Here is a 19,965-nt window from a genome sequence, read left to right on the forward strand (position 1 = left end):
TGTGTGTGTGTGTGTGTGTGTGTGTGTATCTGGTAAGGCAAGTGGCTATAGGAATTCAGATGTCTGCATGGGGCCTAGAAAGGGCTCAGGTTCCCCCAAGGGACTGAGAAGATTCCCTAGGGCACCTCTTTACGTCCTCACCTTTTCTTAAAACCCCATTTTGGGGAAGCTGAGTTCTCTTTTGGAAAGTGCCTCGGATGGGGAGTTCAGGAGCTCCAGACCAACCCTGGCATGGACTGGCTGTATGTGCTTGGGCAGGGTGCTCAGCTCATGTCTCCTGTACGATTAGCAGGTGCTCAGTCCTGAAGCCCATCAGCCTGGAGGATGTGCGGTTCTCTGAGTCAAGTGGCAGGACCCTGAAAGAGTTCTCTGAGCCTTTCCTTCCCTACTCGCCCCCCCCCCCCCCTTTCTCTGGCACACTCAGCTTCCTCTCTGTGCTATGTCATCCTCCCTAAACTCTGGCCCAGAAGGAGCCATGAGCCCTCTTTGCAGATGAGGAAAGCTCAGAGCAGGTGAACTTTCCCCCAAGATAGCACAGCTAAAAACTGGCAGTTAGGATTTGAATCCAGGCAAGGTCCTGGCCCTAGGGATGCTGCCCTAGCCTGGGCACTGTTTTTTTTTCTTTTACAAAATGGTGAAACGCATAGATGATTTATTTATTCTTTAAGTTTACACAAGCATGGTATGGGTCCCTGTTTGTCAAACTGTTCCAAAAAGCTTAAAGTGCCAAACAAAGGTGCATTAGGAAGGGCTCTCTGTTTCAGGTCCATGCAGACCTCCTAGCACCTTTCAGATCTCACACCAGAAAGTTTGCACCACCTCAGGCAGTGTGAAGTGTCTCAGCCCAGTATAGCCCACTTCCTGCCGGGGGAAGCAGGTGACAGCAACACTAGGAGTGGTCTAGATCATGCAGAGGGAATAAACTGGGGCAATTCAGGTCACTGTGCTTGAACAGTGGTGCTCCCTGTTTTGAGGTGACTTATCTGGGGCACAGGCTAACACAAGCAAGGATGGGACAATCCCTATGGCTATCTGGACAGCTCCTTACCTCCAAAAAAGCTACCTGCCCTCTTGGTGCTGCTGTTGAGATGTGGCTTTGAGAGGGAATACAGGAGGGAGAGGCTGGGGGCTGAATCTGTGAAACCAGTCTGAATTCAGGCATGTTTGTGAGGAAAACAGGGTTTGCCCACACGGAATGGCAAACAAAATCTTGGGGTTTTCAAAGCATGCCAGAGGGACTTGCGTGCTCTGCTTTAGGCTGGAATGGGCACACTACTGTCCTATAAATGGGTGCTCAAAAACACTTGTGAGTGTATCCCTGGTTAACTTAAATTGATCTACTATCTCCTTCTGGTCAAAATCAAACATGTCTTAGGGCTGGGGATTTAGCTCAGTGGCACCGCGCCTGCCTTGCAATTACAAGGTCCTGAGTTCGATCCCTGGTATTGGAAAAAGAATTTCAGTGCTTCACACTCAAACCCATCCCTTGACCCTACTCCTCCCCTTCAGCCAACGAGCTCCCTGTCTCTGCTGACTTTCACAGAAGCCCTCACGAAGGGCTTGCCCATGCTCCTGTCCTCTCCTCTACTGACACCCAGGTGTCACTTCCTTATTGCCAAACCCAACACACTTCTGCCTCCCAGTCCTTTGGCTCTCCAGATGCTGTCCCTCCCTATGTCCTGGTGGCCACAGAAGGCTGCTAGGACAGGACGGGACAGCACAGGTAGAGTGCCAGGCTGCCACCAGCTCCTATAGAACTGCTGTGATGGTCCTCACTGGCTCTTCTGAAGTCTTCTTGACAGCTCAGGCTTCTGGTTGCCTCTTCCCTCCCTGGCCACTCCTCCTCTGTCCCCTCTGCAGACCCTCCCCACTCCCCATCCACACCCTCTTCTGGGGTGATGCTATCCCACCCCCAGCCTCCACAGCCAGGTGTACACTGACACTTCATATGAGCGAATCCCGTCTCCAGCGCAACTGCTTCCAGGACTGTAGACCCTTCTGCCCACCAAACATGGGGCAAACCAAAGGACCATCAATAGGTGGCCCAAATATAACGTCCTGAAAACCAACTCCTGGCTATCATCCCACATGATCCTCTTTCAGCACCCGCTATTCCAGAAAATGTAGCCACCTGGATGTAAACGGTGACCCTCCCTTCCATCCCACACCACCATGTCCTATTGGCTCTAATTCAAAAATACAAGGAGAATCCAAATGCTCCTCTCTCTTTTGACATTCACTGCTGTATTCCCAGCCACAAACCTGGCCCTGGATGACACCAACAGTTCCCAACCCGGCTCCCAGTTTCCACTTTTGCCTCTTTCAATTTTATCCTCCTAGAGCAACTAGAGTGACCTTACAAAGTATGGAATAATATCTGGCAGGATAAGTACCCCATGGAGTTTTCTTTTTTTTTTTGGTATCGGGGATTGAACTCGGGACCTTTCGTTTGTGAGGCAGGCAGCGGAACCACTGAGCTAAATCCCCGGCCCTCCATGGAGTTTTTGAATCTCAAAAGTTTCTTGGTTATTTTTATTTATTCCTTTTTCAGATGAAACTTAGAAGTACATTCTTTGTAAAACAATCCAATGGTAAACGAATCCAACCTAGAGATCCATTCATTGAAATAATACCTCCTGTCTGTAGTCAGTATTCTGGATTTGGAATTAATAAAGTTAACAATACTCTGTGTAAACTCAATAAATAAAAACCTAGCTTTAGAAGCAGAAGCATGGGGGACTATATTTCTTTTTATCAAAAGATCAATCCCATTATAGGTGATCCAACCTCTTAGCTTCAGCATGCACCTTCCATTTCCACAAGGGTGGGGCGTGGCCGAGTCGGGGGGCGTGGCCGAGCCGGGGGCGGTGCTGAGCCGGGCGGGGAGCATCTCTTACCTCCCTGAGGCAAGTGTAGATGGGGCACACCAGTACGCGGAAGGGCTCTCCGGTGCTGCTACGCATGGTGCCAAACACCTCACACAGGAAGGTGATGAAGCCCAGCCAGCGTTCCACGTCCTGCTGCTGCAGCTCCTCGCGCACCGTGAAGTCCTTCTGGGGAGGCACAAGAGACTGTTGTCAGCCTCGCCGGGGCTGGAGAAGAAGGGGTTGGGTAAGACTTGCTGTGCCCCAGAGCCTGGGACAGCAGGCAAACCCCGAGTCTTAAATGAGGCCAGGGTGGGGGATCCAGTGGTTTCACTGAGCGAAGCAGGAACACCCTGTCCCACGGCCATGGCATCTCTTCTTCAGGTGTCCCTGAGCCAGGCGCCCAGGGCAATTGCTCTCTGGGCAATGCCTAGACCTGCTGCGAGTCACTGTCCCCTACACGGAGGCGCTCCAGCTTTGCCTTGCTGGCCCCAGTACTGAGGAGGTGTGACACCCTATCCAGACTGGTCACCTCCCCATTCAACTCTGCCTGGCTGAACTCTCTCTCTGGGCTAACCCCTAAATCAGCCCTCTCCACAGGACAGGCTGAGGGGAACACTGCATGGGTCAGCAGTCAGCCACAGAGGCCCATCGTAGCCCCAGTGTGAGCTAGAAACTCCAAGTAGGGCCCCTGCCTGCAAGGGGCCTAGAGGATAGTAGGAGAAACTGACGTGTTCAGCCACTCATTCATTCATTCCTTCTTCCTGCTTAAGAATATGTTTGCGTGTTCCAGACACTACACTAGGGGCTGGGATAGGACGCGTTCATTCTTGACTGTAGTACAAAAGAAATGGTATTAAAACTATCAGAGGGCTCTGGTAAAGGGTCTTTGGTAGAAGTAGGAGTTAGTATTCTCTACTGGATTCTGACATGGGGACAAGTATCTAGAGACCTCAAACTCATAGAAGAGAAAATGTTGATTGCTAGGAGCTGAGGAGGGGTGGGTACCAGAAGTCATTTAATGGGCAGAGTTTTGGTCTGGTAAGATGAAAAAGTTTTGAAGACTGGTAGTATAGTTAACATCGCTGAAGCATACACTTAGAAATGGTCAAAATGGTAAATTTTAGGCTTTAAAAAAAATTCCCCCCCATACAACTTTCTTGAATGTATGTTTCTGCCAATGAAATTTACGACTCAACTCTAAGGAAATCATGGTATAGAAGGATGGGAAAGGAAAATTGAAACTGAAACCAGATAGGCTTATGAAATTAAAATAAGTAATTATAATTTTGGTTATAGGAGTGAGTGGAAAGCTAGAAGTAATCCTTGGAAAGGAAGATATTTAATTTAAAACTGTATTTAATTTATTTAAAAATTTTTTTGAGACAGAGTCTCACTATTGTTGGCCAGGCTGGTCTCAAACTCCTGGGCTCAAGCCATTCTCCTGCTGACCCTCCTGAGTGCTGGGAGTGGAGGTGCTCATCTCCATACCTGGCTGATATTGATTTTTAAATGTAACTTAAAAGATAATTCATAGTAGTAGTTATTTAATAACCCAATATTAAGTTATGACTGTTAGATACTTGTGGGAAGGGGACAAAAAATTACACAGCACACAGTTTCCTAATTTAGACCATAAAGGCTCACAGATTACTGCTTCCCTCAGTTTGATAATCAGAGAAATATGTTAAAGTATGCCCTTAAAAATGTTAAAATTAAACACTAGCAACCACTAGCAGAACAGAAAACAGAATATGTAAAATAAATGAATGGGTAAAAATAACCATGGGCAAATGAAAATAAAATTAAAGCAGTAGTAAAGTCAAAGTATCTTTTATGATAACAATAATTTAAAAATTATAGGATTCATATAGATAAAATATTGTTCATAATAAATAGATAATATAAAATATTATATACTGAATAGCACAGACTGAAAAGATATAAAAAGTTATTGAGACATAAGAAAAAATAGTTAAGAAAAAATTATATTCTGATAGGAACCACTATAACATTCTATTATTGGTTGAAAGGACAAAAATTAATTAGATGACTTAATACAATAATTCTAAATTAAAACAGCTTCATGGTAAGCTGTGATTCCACTATAATTTTCAAAACTTAGAAATTGTGGGAGCTAGCCGGGCATGGTGGCAGACTCTTGTAATCCTAGCACTTGGGAGGCTGAGGTAGAAGAATCTTGAGTTTGAGGCCAGCCTGGGCTACATGGTCAGTTTAAATCCAGTTTGGATTACATAGTCAAAAAAACAAAACAAAACACCAAAAACTCAAAACAAAACAAAAAGAAATTGCACAAATTACATACTGGGGCCAAAAGTTGACAATTAAAAATAACCAATTACTTAGCTATTTAAAAGTTATTCTCTTAAAGAAAGATTACCAGTAATCAAATACACAACAGGTTATTTAGGAAATAAACAGCTGCAAAAACTTGTGGGATGTGGTCAAAGCTATAATGAAAGGTCAATTTATAGTTAATTATTTTGTCTATTAAATAAAGGAAGAAAGTATGTAACATATACTATGTTGCCTGATATGATAGCTACTAGATATATATGACTCGTAAGTGTGTGACATGTTCACAACAGGGCTATAATTTGTATATCTTGCTGCCTGGAGCTCTGAACCATAGTGGTACATGCATGAGTGTTCCACTGGCTGGCACAGGCCAGTCACGCATGCAGCACTGGTGGTTCAAGCCCACAGGAACATGTTAAAACATGGCAATCAAAACTTCCATGTGCTATAAATGTAAGAGATAATGGTTTTCAAAGAGAGTATGAAAACAGGGCTGGGGATTTAGCTCAGTGGTTTCACTGCCTCCTGCGCAAGTGCAAGGACCTGAGTTCGATCCCCAGTACCAAAAAAAAAAAAAAAAAGGAGAGTATGAAAACAGTAGTGTAAATATCTCATATTTTAGAGGTAGGGTTGTTTTTTTTTGGTACCAGGGATCAAACTTGGGTCCTTGCACTTGAGCAGCAGGTGGCGAAACCACTGAGCTAAATCCCCAGCCCTTGTCTCATATTTTAAAAAGGTTGAGTACATATTAAAATTGTGAATGCAATGAGTTAAGTAAAATATATTAAATTTAAAATTACATATGTGGACCACATTATATTTCTATCAGACAGTATTACTTCAAACATTCAACTCAAATTTAGAAACTCGCTAGCAACTAAAGAAACATAGGAAAGGACATAACACAAATAAAGTTAGAAATTAATTAGAACACAAAGAAAGGAAGTTACATATAGAGTTAAGAAAGAAGTAATGAGGACTGGGGATTTAGCTCAGTGGTTCCACCACCTGCTCTGCAAGCGCAGGGACCCGAGTTTGATCCCTGGTACCAAAAAAAAAAAAAAAAAAAGAAAGAAGCAATGAAATTAAATTAAATGTGAAGCAAATATGGAGGAGATAAAGTAATAAAAATATGATAGTAATTATAACTGTTGATTTGAAAAATACTGATGAAATGGGCAATTTTACAGAAAATAATATCACCAAGCTTTACTTAAAAAACAGATTAAGCCAGAATAGACCAAAACAAAACAACATAAAACAAAACCATAAAATAAGAAGTTACGAGGGTTACACTTTTATAAGGAGTTATCTAAACTTATGACTTTTATAGGTAAATTCATTCATACTTTCAAAAATTAAGTCACTGCTTTCCTTTGGAAACTGCCCAGAACACAGGAAAATAAAATCTTTCCAGCCAGTTCCCTATCACTCAAATCTCATAATGATAGTAAATTCCACAGAAGGAAGTCTATAGGCTAATTTCTCTAATGTGAAAAGATGTGAAAATCTTAAATGAAATATTAGCAAATAGATCCATTATAACCAAGTAGATTTTATCCCAGGGAGGCAAGGATGATTTAGTATCAGGAGATCTATGAATGTAATATATTACATCAATACTCCAGATTAAAAAACAGCAGCAATACCCATGACCCGTGAAAGGGAGGAGAAAAAATTATTAGATTATATGTATGACAAACCCCAGAGAACCCTCTAATAAAGATTAGAGTTAATAAGAATTTAGTAACAACTAATAAGAATATATATTCAAAATTAGTATACAAAAATCACCAACTTTCTTTTATGACAAGATTTACCAGTGAGATAATTTAGTATACAAAAGCCCATTTGTAAGTAATAAAGTAAAATGGCATTATTAAAAGCTGTGCAAGGTTTCCATGAAGAAAACTGCAAAACTAAGCTGAAGGATTTAAGAAAATGTTGCAAACAACTGAAGAAATATATAATATTCCTAATGGTGAGGCAGCATGGTAAAGATGGTAATTCTCCCTGCATTGTTTTAATGCACATTTGTACTCCAGACTTGAAAAACAGAAGATCCTATATGTAATTTAAAGAATAACAGGGGAAGTAGCTAAAATCAAAACAAAACACAACTGAAGAGAGTTACCCTACTTTTAACCTATTCTAAAGCTTTAATAATTAATTAAAAGGCCATAGGACTGACAGCATGGGCACCTAGATCAGATAGCCAGAAATAAATTTGGCATCCATAAGGGTTTATCCCATGATCCCAGAAGGACCACAAATCAGTAGCAAAGAAAGCATTATTCACTCAAGCAACATTGCAGGGACAGCTGTCTAATATCTGAAGGAAAATAATTTACAGTTTCACTTCATACTAGGACCTAAAATGAATTCCAGATGGAATAAAGAGGTACATTTTCTTTCCAGAAAGACAAACCAAAAAAACTTGAAAAAGATGAAATTGAGTATTTATCAGATTCCTGGATGGAAAAGAGCTTTCTACATTAAAATGAAAGGAATCCATCAAAATATTAAAAACACACTTCAGAGGCAATCGATAAGCTGGGGAAAGATTTGCAATAAATGTGACAAAGGGTAATGCTCTTAATATACAAATAGTGTGTTCAAATTTGTAATAAAAGTACTAAATCCTTCACGGATAAATAGGGAAAGGGCATTAAAAGATGAACTTACATAAAAATCTCAATATGTGGAAGCAAATTAAATAACAGTGGCAATTAAATGAATGGAAATATCTTTTTCCATCTATTACATCAGTAAAACTTAGAAAAATAGTAATTGTCAATGCTGGTGAGGATGCAGTGAGATGGGTATTCTCATATATGGGCAGTGTGCATTGTATTGCTTTTCTGAAAAATCTGTAAGCCTTAAAAGTGCTCTTACTGTTTAGTCTTGCACCTTGGGTAATTATTAAAAAGAAATAATTAAAAGTAATAAGAAAAATAAGTATAATGCAAATAAAAATTCAACAATCTAAGCATCCAAAAGTAGGGAAATGATTAAGTAAATAGGATTCATGCATTCATTGAAACTTATGTTTATGAAAAGATTATAGTAGCCTGAGAAAATATTTAAATAATATTAAATGAAAAAAAGCCAAGCCAAAATTATATGTTATATAATTTCATCTATGAATAAGGTTTTTTTAAAAAAAGAAAACAAATATCAAAAAAATATTCTAAGTGTTTAACACTAGTAACAGTAGTTGTTTCTCAACAGTACAGTTATGGATGACTTTTATTCTTTAATTTTTTTTTAGATCCCTAATTTAATGTAACCTTTTCTTTTTTATAATCAGAAAAACAGTTATGGAGCACTGTGACCCCTTTCCCTGCATTTTTTCTTTTTTGAGTAGGACAGTGGAAGTCTCCGAGGTGACTTGGCAGCTAGCAGCGATATGCCCCAGAAGGGTGGGGAGATGGGGTGTGAACATGCCTGGCCTGGAGGCCACCATAGCCAGTCTACATGTCTCCTCTTGATACATGTGTTAGAGGTTGCCAACTTTTCTTCTGAACAAGGAGCCCTTTTCTGCCAGCTGAAACTAGCCAGTCCCTGGGTCTCCTGCTCTGCCCCCCACCTCAGTCTCTAGCATCCAAGAGCAGCAAGGGGCCTCACATTGGTGGCAGCCATTTCAAAGTCTGGTATTTGGCTCTAGACTCTCATCTGACTGGCAGGCTCTCTCCTAGTAACCCCTAGTGCTTTTCCCCCAAACTTTAAGGCTACCATTTAAGCCTCGTTTCCTGCCTAAAACTATTTATTGACGTACTGCTATTTCCTGCACCGGCCACATCAATAAGCCGTGAAAGCCATTCAGTGTCTCAGGTTTCTCAAAGCATTCTGGGAAATTCTTCCCGCTCTGGATAACCACATGAACTCTGGCATGGTGGAGCCCTGTGGCCAAGCCAAAAACAGCTGTGTACAGGCAGAGGGGAAAAAACACCCCCACCCCCACTAACCCTGCGGGCAGCGGGCAGCCACAGCAGGGAGATGCTGCTGCTGAGACGGGGGAGGGGCCGAGGTACAAGGACCACAGTGTATTTTTACACTTCCTGAGGTCGATGGGCAGCTCCCCCACCCCAGTCCCTGCAAACTCACCATCATTCTGTTCTCTCTCTTTTAAAACAAGTGACCAAGGGAAATTTGCCCATCCAAACTCAACCTCCCCAGTGACTCTAGTTTGTTCCTGTCCAGAAAGGAGGCTGCTGTTGCTGCCCCCCACCCCTTCTGCAGTGGTAGGGTGGTGGAAGAAAAAGTGTACTTTTAGTTACTGCTGGCAGGAAGCTTCTTTTTCCTTGAGAAGATGGGATGGATGTGAGAGAAGCCAGCCCTGCAGCAATGGATCCCAGGCATTCTTCTAGACAACTGGTTGGGGGAGCTTAAAAGAAGCATTTGATAGAATTCTTAATATTAGAAACAAGACAGTAATTTTCAAATCAAAGAGGCTTTTTTGTTTATTTGGCTTAAATTTTCTCTTTCTTTAGGGTTCTGATCAAATAATACCTTAAAGCCCCCACTCCGTACCTCTTTATATAATAGCAATCCCCCTGCCTCCTCCCTATTTCCCTCCTAACCCTAATCGCTTGACATTGGATACTGTATTTATTGACGATCTGACTCTTGGAGAGGAACAGTTTCATAAGGGCAGGAATCTTGTCTGTCTTGTCCATTCCCTGTCCTAGAAGGGGACCTGGCTCACTGTAGGTGCTCAGTGAATGTGAGGACTGGATGCATATTACATGACAAAAGATCAGACAACTCTTCTCTAAGAGACCCAGGCTGCTGATGACCTTCTTTTTTCTTTTTATTTTTTTTTCTAGTACCAGGGATTGAACTCAGGACCTTGCACTTGCAAGGCAGGCATAGTGCCACTGAGCTAAATCCCCCACCCTTGCCCTTCTTCTTCTTTTTTTTTTTTTGGTACTGGGGATCGAACTCTGGTCCTTGCGCTTGCGCATCAGGTGGCGAAACCACTGAGCTAAATCCCTGGCCCCTGCCCTTCTTTTTAAATGTAAGGCATAAGAGTAGAGATTACGTGGCCAATACACCTTTTATTTGTGACTGTTATTCCACTTCCCAGATAGCTTCTTCACCATCTGTGTGCTAGCCCTGGTCCCTGCTCCAGGACAGTCTCACAGCATGTCTCACTTCCGTGGGTAACATTTTTGCCACAGATTGAGTCCTTGGCTTATCTGGGACTTTTTTGGTCCCTTCTCAGGGTTGCTTCGAGTACAGCCACACCATTCCACAGAGCTGCCCTTGGGTGGTATAGTGGGGGGGTCTCTTGTGGTTTAAATGTAGCTCCTTCCCAGTCTTGAGTCGTGCCCTGTCATACTGTCCTCTCTGGGCTGCATGCCATGGCCATGTGATTTCCATCTACAGATGCTCTCCCTCACTCCCTCCAACTCCACAGTGTCTCCTTATTCCTGTCTCTCTTACCCTGTCCAGGGCCTGCTGGCTGCCTCAGTGGTTAGGAAGTGGCCCTGGTTAGTTCCTGCAAGGTTCCTGTCCCACCTGAGTCATTATCATTCTGGAGGAGCTTAGGATCCTTCTCCTCAAAGTTGGCAGCACAGCCCTTTCTTGGCATTGTTGGCACCAGTGGGGAGGTAGGGGAGAGGACTGCCCAAACCAAGCTGCCTGGAGCATGGGACCCATGGACACTATCATATCAGGTCACTCCTATTCTTGGAGAGGACCCTGAGTGTTCCATATCTATCCTTTCCTGGGACTTTTGGGCCCCACGAAACAGCACAGAATCCTCATGAAAAAGGATTCAGGGAAGGAAAGCCACTTGGAAGTTGGTTTCTGTGATTTGAGACCAAAAAGAACTAATCCACACAGTGAAGCCTCCTCCTGCATGATGGAATGATGGATTCCAGGGCCGTGCAGGAGGGGAAAGGAGCTTCAGAGCAGAGGAGGGCGGGCTGGGGCTGGGGGCTGTGCTTCCTGCAGTGTGTGGGGTCAGGAGGGGAAAAGGAAGGGAGAAAGTGAAATCTGGCGAGGGTCCTGCCTCTCATACATCAGTCAGGGCAGCATGGGGAGGACTGCCCATGACTTGGCATCAGATCTGACCAGTTGGGCAGACCTCGCTGGCTTCATGGCATCACGTGCAATGTATCTGGTGCACAGTAGGTGTTTAACAAGTAGCAGAGAGACCTCCTGGCAGTTGTCTCCTGAATCACTCTGTCCGCTAAGGCCTGTGCAAGACCTGGCTGCCCCCTCCTTCTGGCAGCCAAGGGACGTGTCTGCTGTTGTGCACTCACAACTGGTTATCACAGTCCCCTTCTGGCTGTGATACCAGTCTTGGTTCAGTCCTGCTGGGCTGAGGCCTGGCCTTGGGAACTCTATTTCACCTTGACTCTAAATCTGACCTTCAGATTACCAGGTGCAGCCTGGATTCTGGCTCTCACCTGTTGCTCCTCACTGTATCTGGGAGAAAGGGTGTCCCAGAGGACCATATGGGCATGGGACAGCGGCTTCTGCTCTGGGACTGGTTGCTTGCCTTGAGTTCTGATGTCTGCTGGGCTCTGAGCCACTGCCTGGGTTTGGGCATGTCCTTTCTCACTGGAGGCTCAGACCTTTCCCCAAATATGCCTGACCTTTCTGCCCCATGATCCAGACACTCACAACCCAATGCCAATTCCTGATCACTTCAATGCCTCAGTCTGGTCTGTCTCCAGACACTTAGGATTCTTGATTGCCAGTAATAGAAACATTCTCCAACTAGCTTAGGCACCCAGAGCCTGAACTGGTTTACGTGATGGAGGGCCCAAGGACATAGCCACAGGGTTCACAGGGCTGAAACAATGATGCCACGGCTGGTCCTCCCTCTTTCTGCCTCTGCCTGTCTGGGCTTTGATTTATATGTTGATCTCCTTTCTCTTCTGCCACAGAAAGAGTCTCCTTTTGCCCTGGCAAAGATGGCTGTCAGCAGCTCTTTGTCTGTCATAAAGGCTCATGAGTGAGTAAGCCAAAAGGAAGCCATCCCTGCTCTCCTAGTGTCCAAACTTCAGATCTCAGGGAAGCACTGTGGCTCACAGAAGATGGGGTTTCCAGTTTGGCCAAGCCCAGTCATGTGACCATTCTGTTATTGGGGCAGGTGGGTCTTGTAGACCCCTAGACCAAGAGATAACAGGTGCCCACTGTAGCAGAGACTCACCTGGGACCACCAGGTGGCTGTCACTGGTGCCCAAAACTCTCCTGAGAACCATACCAAATTTCCTAGTTGCTGGCGTAATGGCTGCCCTTTCTGTCCCACCCAAAGGACTGAAGTCAGAGAGCAATATAAGGATGATCTTGAATCTGCTCTAATCAACAGACATGAATATTATGCCTCAAGTGCTGGTCCTTTAACTACTATTAATTAAAAAAACTACTAGAGGGCCAGGGATTTAGCTCAGTGGTTCCACCGCCTGCCTTGCAAGTACAAGGACCCAAGTTCGATCCCGGGTAACAAAAAAAAAACACCAACAGAAAATAACAAAAAAATACTAGAGACATTTTCTGTGATTGATGGCTTATGACACTGGGCAGGGGGTGCTTTCTTCCTGGCACTTGGCTCCAGGTAAAGGGCACACACTGTAGCTGGGAACTGCCATCAGGCACTTCCAGTTCAAGCTAGATCATTCTGGGGACATTTCCCAAGCTTCCCAGGCTGTGAGCACCCAGACTATTTCTGCTGGCAAAATCAGGTCAGGTAAGCTCAGCCTTGCTGATCCGTAGGAGGGTGGGGGAGCGGCGCTGGGGTGCAGTGGGAGAAGCCGAGAAGTTGGGCTGATTCAGTGGGAATTCTGTCTCACACTTATGCAGGTGTGAAGCCTCATTCTCAGGCAAGGGGATCCAGTGCCTGTGTGGCTGTGGCCTTGAGAAGCCCTCAGAAGGGCTGGAAGTTTTCCTATCGGTGGTGCAGAAAGACAGGGCTGGACTGTCTGACAGTTGAGGAATTCTGTGGATGAGCAGGAAGTCCTCACTTCAAGGTGTCACCAGACTTGGCTTCAGGAAAGACACAGGTGCAACTAGCCAGTGCTAGGGTGAAAGATAGATATACAGACCTGAGGACAGCCCTAGAGAATCACCCCCACCCACCCACCCCCGCCAGCAGCCTTGTCTTATCTGCTGCCTGCCTGATGTCAGTGTCGCTCTCCCACCACACATTCACATAGTGCCCTTCCCACAGTTACACAGTATCTCACTGGGGACCAGCTACCTTGGTCTGGCCACCTTCTGAGGTTGGCAGGGCTGCTACCCTGGTCTCTGATTCTGTGCCTGTGCTCTTTCTACCCCTGTGAGGTGTCCTGTCGGAAAAGACCCTCACACAAACATGATGGTCACCTGCCTCGGCCCTGCTCTTCTCTCCAGAACCTCAGAAGAGGGCCAGGCTGTTGTCTCTGTAGAAACAGGAGTGCTGCCTGCCACTTTGCTAGGAGAGTGGCCAAGGGCTTAGAGACAGGTATTCCCCAGGCCTGGCCCAGCACAGGTGAGTCTCAGCCATTACAGAGCTCTCTGTGGGGATGTGGAGAGGGTGCTCACCAGGGCCTCAGCCTGAGGACAGGCCACTTGCAAAATAAAGGCAATAAGGCTAGCTAACTGCTGCGTGTGCCTCTGTGTCCCCATTTGAAAGACAGAAAGTCAGAGTGTGACACTCGGGGCAATCGATCTTTCCCCTAGATCCCCATCTGTAAGTTAGAAAGAGACCATTTAACTGGCATCATTTAATGAGGCAGAGGGGTGCTAGATCCTCCCTACTCAGTGAAGAGGTGCCATGTCCACATTCTGCAGTGGGAGAGATGGGAGGGTAACAGCTGACAGCTGTCCTTCCATGGCGTTCTCTGTGAGGATGTGCAAGCTGGGGGCAGAATCCAGCTTCTCCGGCTGTTTGGAGCTTCCTAGAGTTTGCTCTTCAAGTTCTTCATGCATCAAGTTCTACAACAAAGTCAGTCCCCCAAGTTGAGGAGGAATTGCTCTCTGGGATCCCACTTCTGGGCCAGGCTCACAGGCCATGCTCTGGAAGCTGTTGGAAACTGAACGGCTTTAGGAATCCTACATTCAATGAGCAGCCCAATTACTGCTGAAATTCTCCAGAAGGCTGATGTTAAAAATAGATGATCATGCAGGCATTATTAAACTATTTATAGAATTTGAGAAAACCCCTTGAAATACTCACAAAAAGATTTGATCTATACTTGGGGGTTCCAGAATGACTCAGCTTGAAGCCTAAATCCACTCATGGCTTTGACCTTAGCTACAGATGAAGCCTTCAAAAGTCATGCTAGCATTTATGGGGCATTATACCTGGAGGAAGTTGTAATGGGAATGTGCACATCTTTTACCGAGCCATATCCCAAAATGTTTCTTGGGGGACAGTTAAGCAACAGGCATGGGTGTGGAACACAGGGACAGCTGGGATGGACACAAAGTCCAGTGGGCTTGGGAGGCCAACATGTACATCATTGAACTGGAGATACTGGCTTGTGCCCTGCCTCTGGAAGCTGGATGATGACAGAGACAAGGATGCCGCTGCCGGATAGACACTGTTTGCATAGGCTGTATCTGAGAAGCCACCTCTGTTGAATACAAATAACCCTTCTGTTGGGTCCTGCCCACCTGGACATGGTGACATCTGTTCTGTCTATCCCAGCAGAGGTGAGGGTGGCCTGAAAGAAATGTTCAGGCTCCCATGATAAGCTGTCAGCTCTAGTTCCCAGACCAGATGGGCTCCTCATTTGGCTACCAGGTAGCCTTGAGCCACCAGTGGACATGGGTGAGGGACGATTAGGTGGGCAGACTCAGAGCTCCCAGACCCAGGCAGAGGGCTCAATCTTTCACAGGGCCAAGGATAAACTTGAGATTGAGCTTGGAAGAATAATTCTGCTGCTAAAAATGCATGAAAACCACTGGTGTGTCAAGATAGGTATGGTGAGCTTGAAAGTCAGATAATGGCTACTTGGTCTCACTCCCACCAGACCATTTAACTTGCACCATTTAGTATGAGGCAGCAAACCCTAAAACTCCTTATCTCACAGGCTCCATATAGGAGAGTAACAGGGCCAAACACGGAGCATGAACACCGCCCGACCAAGGAAGAACTCACCAATGTCTGTTTCCTGCTTCTCCAGGCTTCCCAAGCCGGGGCCCAAGGACACAGGGGTGTATGGAAGCCATCCTGCCAGCGGGGATAGCACAGCCTAGCTATCTCTCACTCCTGGGCAGAGGGGAGGTCTCCGCAGAGAGGAGGGAGAACAGTAGGTGATTACTAACATAGGTGACTCATGGTGGATGGAAGAGATATGAGCCAGGGCTGAGCAGACCCCCACTGGGCATTGACATTCTGGCTAGCACTCATTTTTTGCATGCATATTTTATTTCTTTGGCTAGACTGTAATCCTCTTGTATGTTTTACTCCTCTATCCTTCTCTCATGTATCTAGCAGAGCAGAGCTGGGTACATAGCAGCGATTTGGGAATTCTTGTTGAATTGATTTGAGGGGAGGCCTTCAAGACATTTTTTGATGATAGGTGTGCTATTGTGAGATACTGGTAAGTTGGGCAATAAAAATACATCTCGTTTCCATGGATACTGAGGTGCCCCTTTCTTATCCCATCAAGCTGCTCTAACCAGGACTCATGTTCCTCTGGCCCATGAGGAACCAGTTCACATATTCATCCTCAGCCTACTGTCTCCTCCCACAGCCTTGGTCTTTTCTAAGCAGATCTTCATCTCTTGTTACTCTCTGTCACTATATCTTGTTCATTATGCTACACAGCACACAGCACAGTCTGAAACCACACACCTGTTGCTCTGTGTGCTCAGTGGCTACCTTGCCCACGTGAATTGCAAGCTCCACATGGGCAGAGGCACTGTGACTGTTTTACCTATATACACCCAGCCTCTTGGACACTCCAGGCCCTCAGCGTATGTTGGATGAGTTAACTAATTAAAAGAAGGCGGGGCGGGGTGGGGGGCTGGGGCCATGACTGTCCCAGGGAGGAAATGTTGGGGACCAGAGAGAGAGAGAGGTGTTCTTCTGGTCCCTATACTAGTGGCTGAGTTCCTGTTAGATCTGTGTCTGGCTTTGGTAAAACATCAGTGAAGGTGTCAAAAAGAGATAATTCTGGTGTTGGGCTGTAACAGAAGCTCCTTAGGGAAGAGAGTGGCTCCTAAGATGAGTCATTCATTCTGTTCTTATTCAAGTTTCTACTAATATTAAGGTGTATGGAAGAAAAGATTGAGTTTTCACCAATATGATCCAGGAGAGGAGGGAGCACTGCAATTGGAAAGGGAGTTGCCATTCTTCTTAAGAAATGCTCTAGTGGAAAGACCTGGAGATCTGTCATTTTGGAGATTTGTGACCTTGGGCAAGTTACCTGTCTGGGCCTCAGTCTGGTTGGTTACAAAATGGGGCTGATTATACTCGTCCCATGAGGCCTATAATATGTTGTAAAGACTGAATGCAGATATTAAATCACCTTGGGAATGAAGTGGGTGGTTCCCTTTTATGGGCAGAGGCTGCACCTTGCTTATTAGCCCCTTAAAATCTAGCTTGGTCCTGGCTTAGCATAAGGTAAATGGCTCAATAGATGCTTTGTGAAGCGATCCACGTGAGCTAAGACTGCTGGTTGGCACCGTTCACCTTCTCTACTTGCAGCCTTCCAACCCAGGCACCTCCTGTCAGGTCACATGCTGGGTGGTGTGAGAGGCTCCATCTGCTTCATGATTATGGCAGGCTTGCCCCCAACTTGGCACTACTGAGACTAGGGGCCAAATCCTTCTTTCCTGTAGGAGGCTACCTGGTGCCTTGGAGGTTTCTACTGACTCAGTGCCAGTGAGAGCCCTTGCCCTCAGCCCCAGTGTGGAAACCAAAAATACCTCCAGCCATTGGCCAGCGTCCACTGGGGGTACAATCACCTGGGCTGAGAAGCACTGCCTGCAGAGACAGCCTTGCACACTGAATGTGGTTTGTCCCCTCTGACAGTCACATTCAAGTCTGATTGCCACATCTACTTCTGCCATGTTGTGATGGAGTGTGAGGCCCTTGCAAGATGCTGTCACTTGATCTTGAACTGCCACCTTTCAGAATTATGAGTGAAATGATTTTTTTCATAAATTACTCAGTCTACGGTATTTTGTTATAATAACAGAAAACAGACTAAGACACACACTGCTGACTTATGCATGAGACAACTTCTTTGGATACAGAAAGACTCAGAGGTACTTGAGAAATGTTGGGCAGCACCTGGGGGGGACTACCATGGAATGCCCGTGGGGGGCACCCCTGAAACTGAAGGTTGCACCCCTGAAACTGAGGGTTGCACAGGACATGCACCAGCATGCCCAGCAGCTACTTCATTACACTCAACATATGCTCAATATGGAGCGTAAACAACCTGCTCCTGAATCTATCCACAGGCCGTGACCACTGTTCCCCACATGGGTGACAGACACAGAATTACGCTTTTCAAAAAGGCATGAGCCCTTATTTGTGATGAGCCCAAAACCCAAGAGGGTAAAAATAAAGCTCTGGCTCTGGAACTGATGGCTCTGTGCTTAGGTTGTGATGTCAGCACCATGAACAAATTATCTGTCATCAGTCTGATTGTATTTTTAAATGTGAACAGCTTTAGCATGCTTAACACTACTTATTTGGGGGTGCCTTGGACAACAGATAATTCAACTGCGTTTACCAGATGACGCTGACAAATACCTCCCACGGCAGTGTCCCCAGATAAAAATAACGCCAGCTCCCTCTCAGGTCTATGGAAGGAAGGGACAGGAAGCTGGAGGTATCAGTTGTGTCTGCCACCTCCTGGCCCGCCTGCCTGCTCCTGGTGGTACTGGCTCTACTGTAAGCAGAGGAAGTGCTACCCAGGTGACAGGGATGCTCTGACTGTGGACGGAGGAGTGGAGAGGGCTGGCACAGTCTCCCTCCACATGCCACAGGCTCTGCCCACTACAGAGGGCTCTGCTTCACAGCCAAGGACATATCCAAGGACAGTACAGACAATGTCAGGTCAGCCTGGGCAGGTCACTTGGCCTTGCTGAGCCCTATCTGGAGAATGAGTTAATAAGATGTGCCCTGCCACCGCTCACAGGTACCATGGGATCTAAATGCCTGTGTCCCATTTCACAGGGCAGAGGCTACCTATAGGTCCTCAGGTACAGGCCTCAGTGGAATGACCCAAGGGATACTTGAGAGGACTTGGCTCTCAACGGAGCATCTCCCACTTTGAATGTCACCATGTCTGGGGCAGCCCATTAGCACTACACCATTAGGATAAGGCTCTGTTTCTCCAGTGAGTTCCCTGTCAAATACCCATTACAAATCACGCTGGCACAGCCCAATGGAGCAGAAACCTACAAGGACAACTATGTCAAAATATCAGAAAACCAACAGACAAAGGTCACCCTGTCCCTTCCAAACACCCCAAGCATGTGTGAAACCCAAAGTACATAAACCTGGTCTGCACCCACCCTCATTTGCATTATGGTTTTAGGACCTCCCACTCTGTGGGCTCTGAACACCACACTTCCTCTAAAAACCTTGTATGGTCAGAAACTTCCCCACCTAATGGGTGGGCCGAGTTAGGTACCTCATTGGGCCATGACTCCTGTCCATCCTCAGTTATCGATCTTCTCTCATAATCCCCAGGACTTAAGAGATCCAGCACCTACTCCTATCAGGGCAGTGAGCTCTTCTCACTGGTCTGCTCTCACCCTGTAGAAAGTATTTTTGTTCTTTTGCTTTCAATAAATCTTACTCTTGTTACTCCTACTTAGTGTCTTGCTCAACTCTTCATTCAGAATACCAAGAACCTAGAAACAACTCCCCCAGGACTCTCCATTTGATCACAGGGGTGCATGAAGCATTAGCAGAAGTTCAGTTACCCCTTCCTCATAATAATGTCTGTGGCAATCAGCTCACCCTCGCTTCCTATACACAGACTCTTGCTGCTTCCAAATCATACAGAATGGTGAAATGTTTGCCACTTTCAAAAAGGGGCTGTCAGGGGTTGTTTGCGTGTTCTGCCTTAAACCTGTGTTTCCAGTCACGTTCAGAATGTAAAAGATGGTAACTTGCTGAGGCTGGGGAGATCAGGTGGTTCAGGTTTCCCTAGGCATGAATGGCCGAGGCTCATGTAGGGGAAGAACCTCACATTTTCTACAAACATTGAACTCTTAGACAAAGAGAGAGCATTTCTCTTAACGTTCTGAAATTCTTCCCTAACAAAAATTCTTTGTTATCAAGCTGGTAACAAAAAAGCAGGGAAGTGTACTTAAGTGTTGAACTTGAGTCCAGGGATCCAGAGGAAGGAGGTCTTGTCCATCTTCCAGGTAAATAAGCTCTTGGGGAACTCAGGCCCACCTCTCTGAAAGAGCCTAGGGGATCCCGGCACCTCTTTAAAAGCTTTTTAAGAAACTGAAACAAAGTAAAATGTAACTAAGAAGGGGTTGCCATCCTCCCCACTCTGAACAGGAGATGACCCTTTCTCAAAATCTGCAAGAAACTGTGACCTTGGGGAAATCAGGCTGTGGAGAAGCTAAGGCACACCAGCAGGGTGCAGAGGACTCTGGACCATGACTTACTCCTAAAGTGACGGTAACATCTACTAAAGCAGGAAGCAAATGCAAAACTAACCATTTATGATTTCCATGTTCTGTTAAGGAACCCCCCCCCCCCCCGCCACAACTGTAGCAGGCTAATTTAGAGTCTACAAGTAGCCCTCACCCATGTACCAACTCACCCACCCATCCACATGCCCATCATCTTCCCTCCCTC

The 19,965-nt window shown here is 45.7% G+C and overlaps 1 protein-coding gene across 6 annotated transcripts in view; it reads right to left on the bottom strand.

Annotated features, from left to right (window-relative positions):
* The window catches only part of Ctif (cap binding complex dependent translation initiation factor), a 285,778-nt gene that overhangs the window by 36,543 nt on the left and 229,270 nt on the right, over nucleotides 1-19,965 (bottom strand). For 5 of the 6 annotated variants that reach the window (XM_004855120.4, XM_004855121.3, XM_004855117.3 and 2 more), the window contains one exon: nucleotides 2,898-3,053. The exons of the other annotated variant lie outside the window; for it this stretch is intronic. In XM_004855120.4, the coding sequence (XP_004855177.1) occupies nucleotides 2,898-3,053 (156 nt within the window). The remainder of the gene's footprint in view (nucleotides 1-2,897; nucleotides 3,054-19,965) is intronic. 6 annotated transcript variants of the gene reach the window in all.

The sequence above is a fragment of the Heterocephalus glaber genome, unplaced genomic scaffold (genome assembly GCF_053883595.1).
Source record: "Heterocephalus glaber isolate CG9 unplaced genomic scaffold, H.glaber_assembly_v1.0 deba00000331, whole genome shotgun sequence".
In the NCBI taxonomy this organism is placed as follows: domain Eukaryota; kingdom Metazoa; phylum Chordata; class Mammalia; order Rodentia; family Bathyergidae; genus Heterocephalus; species Heterocephalus glaber.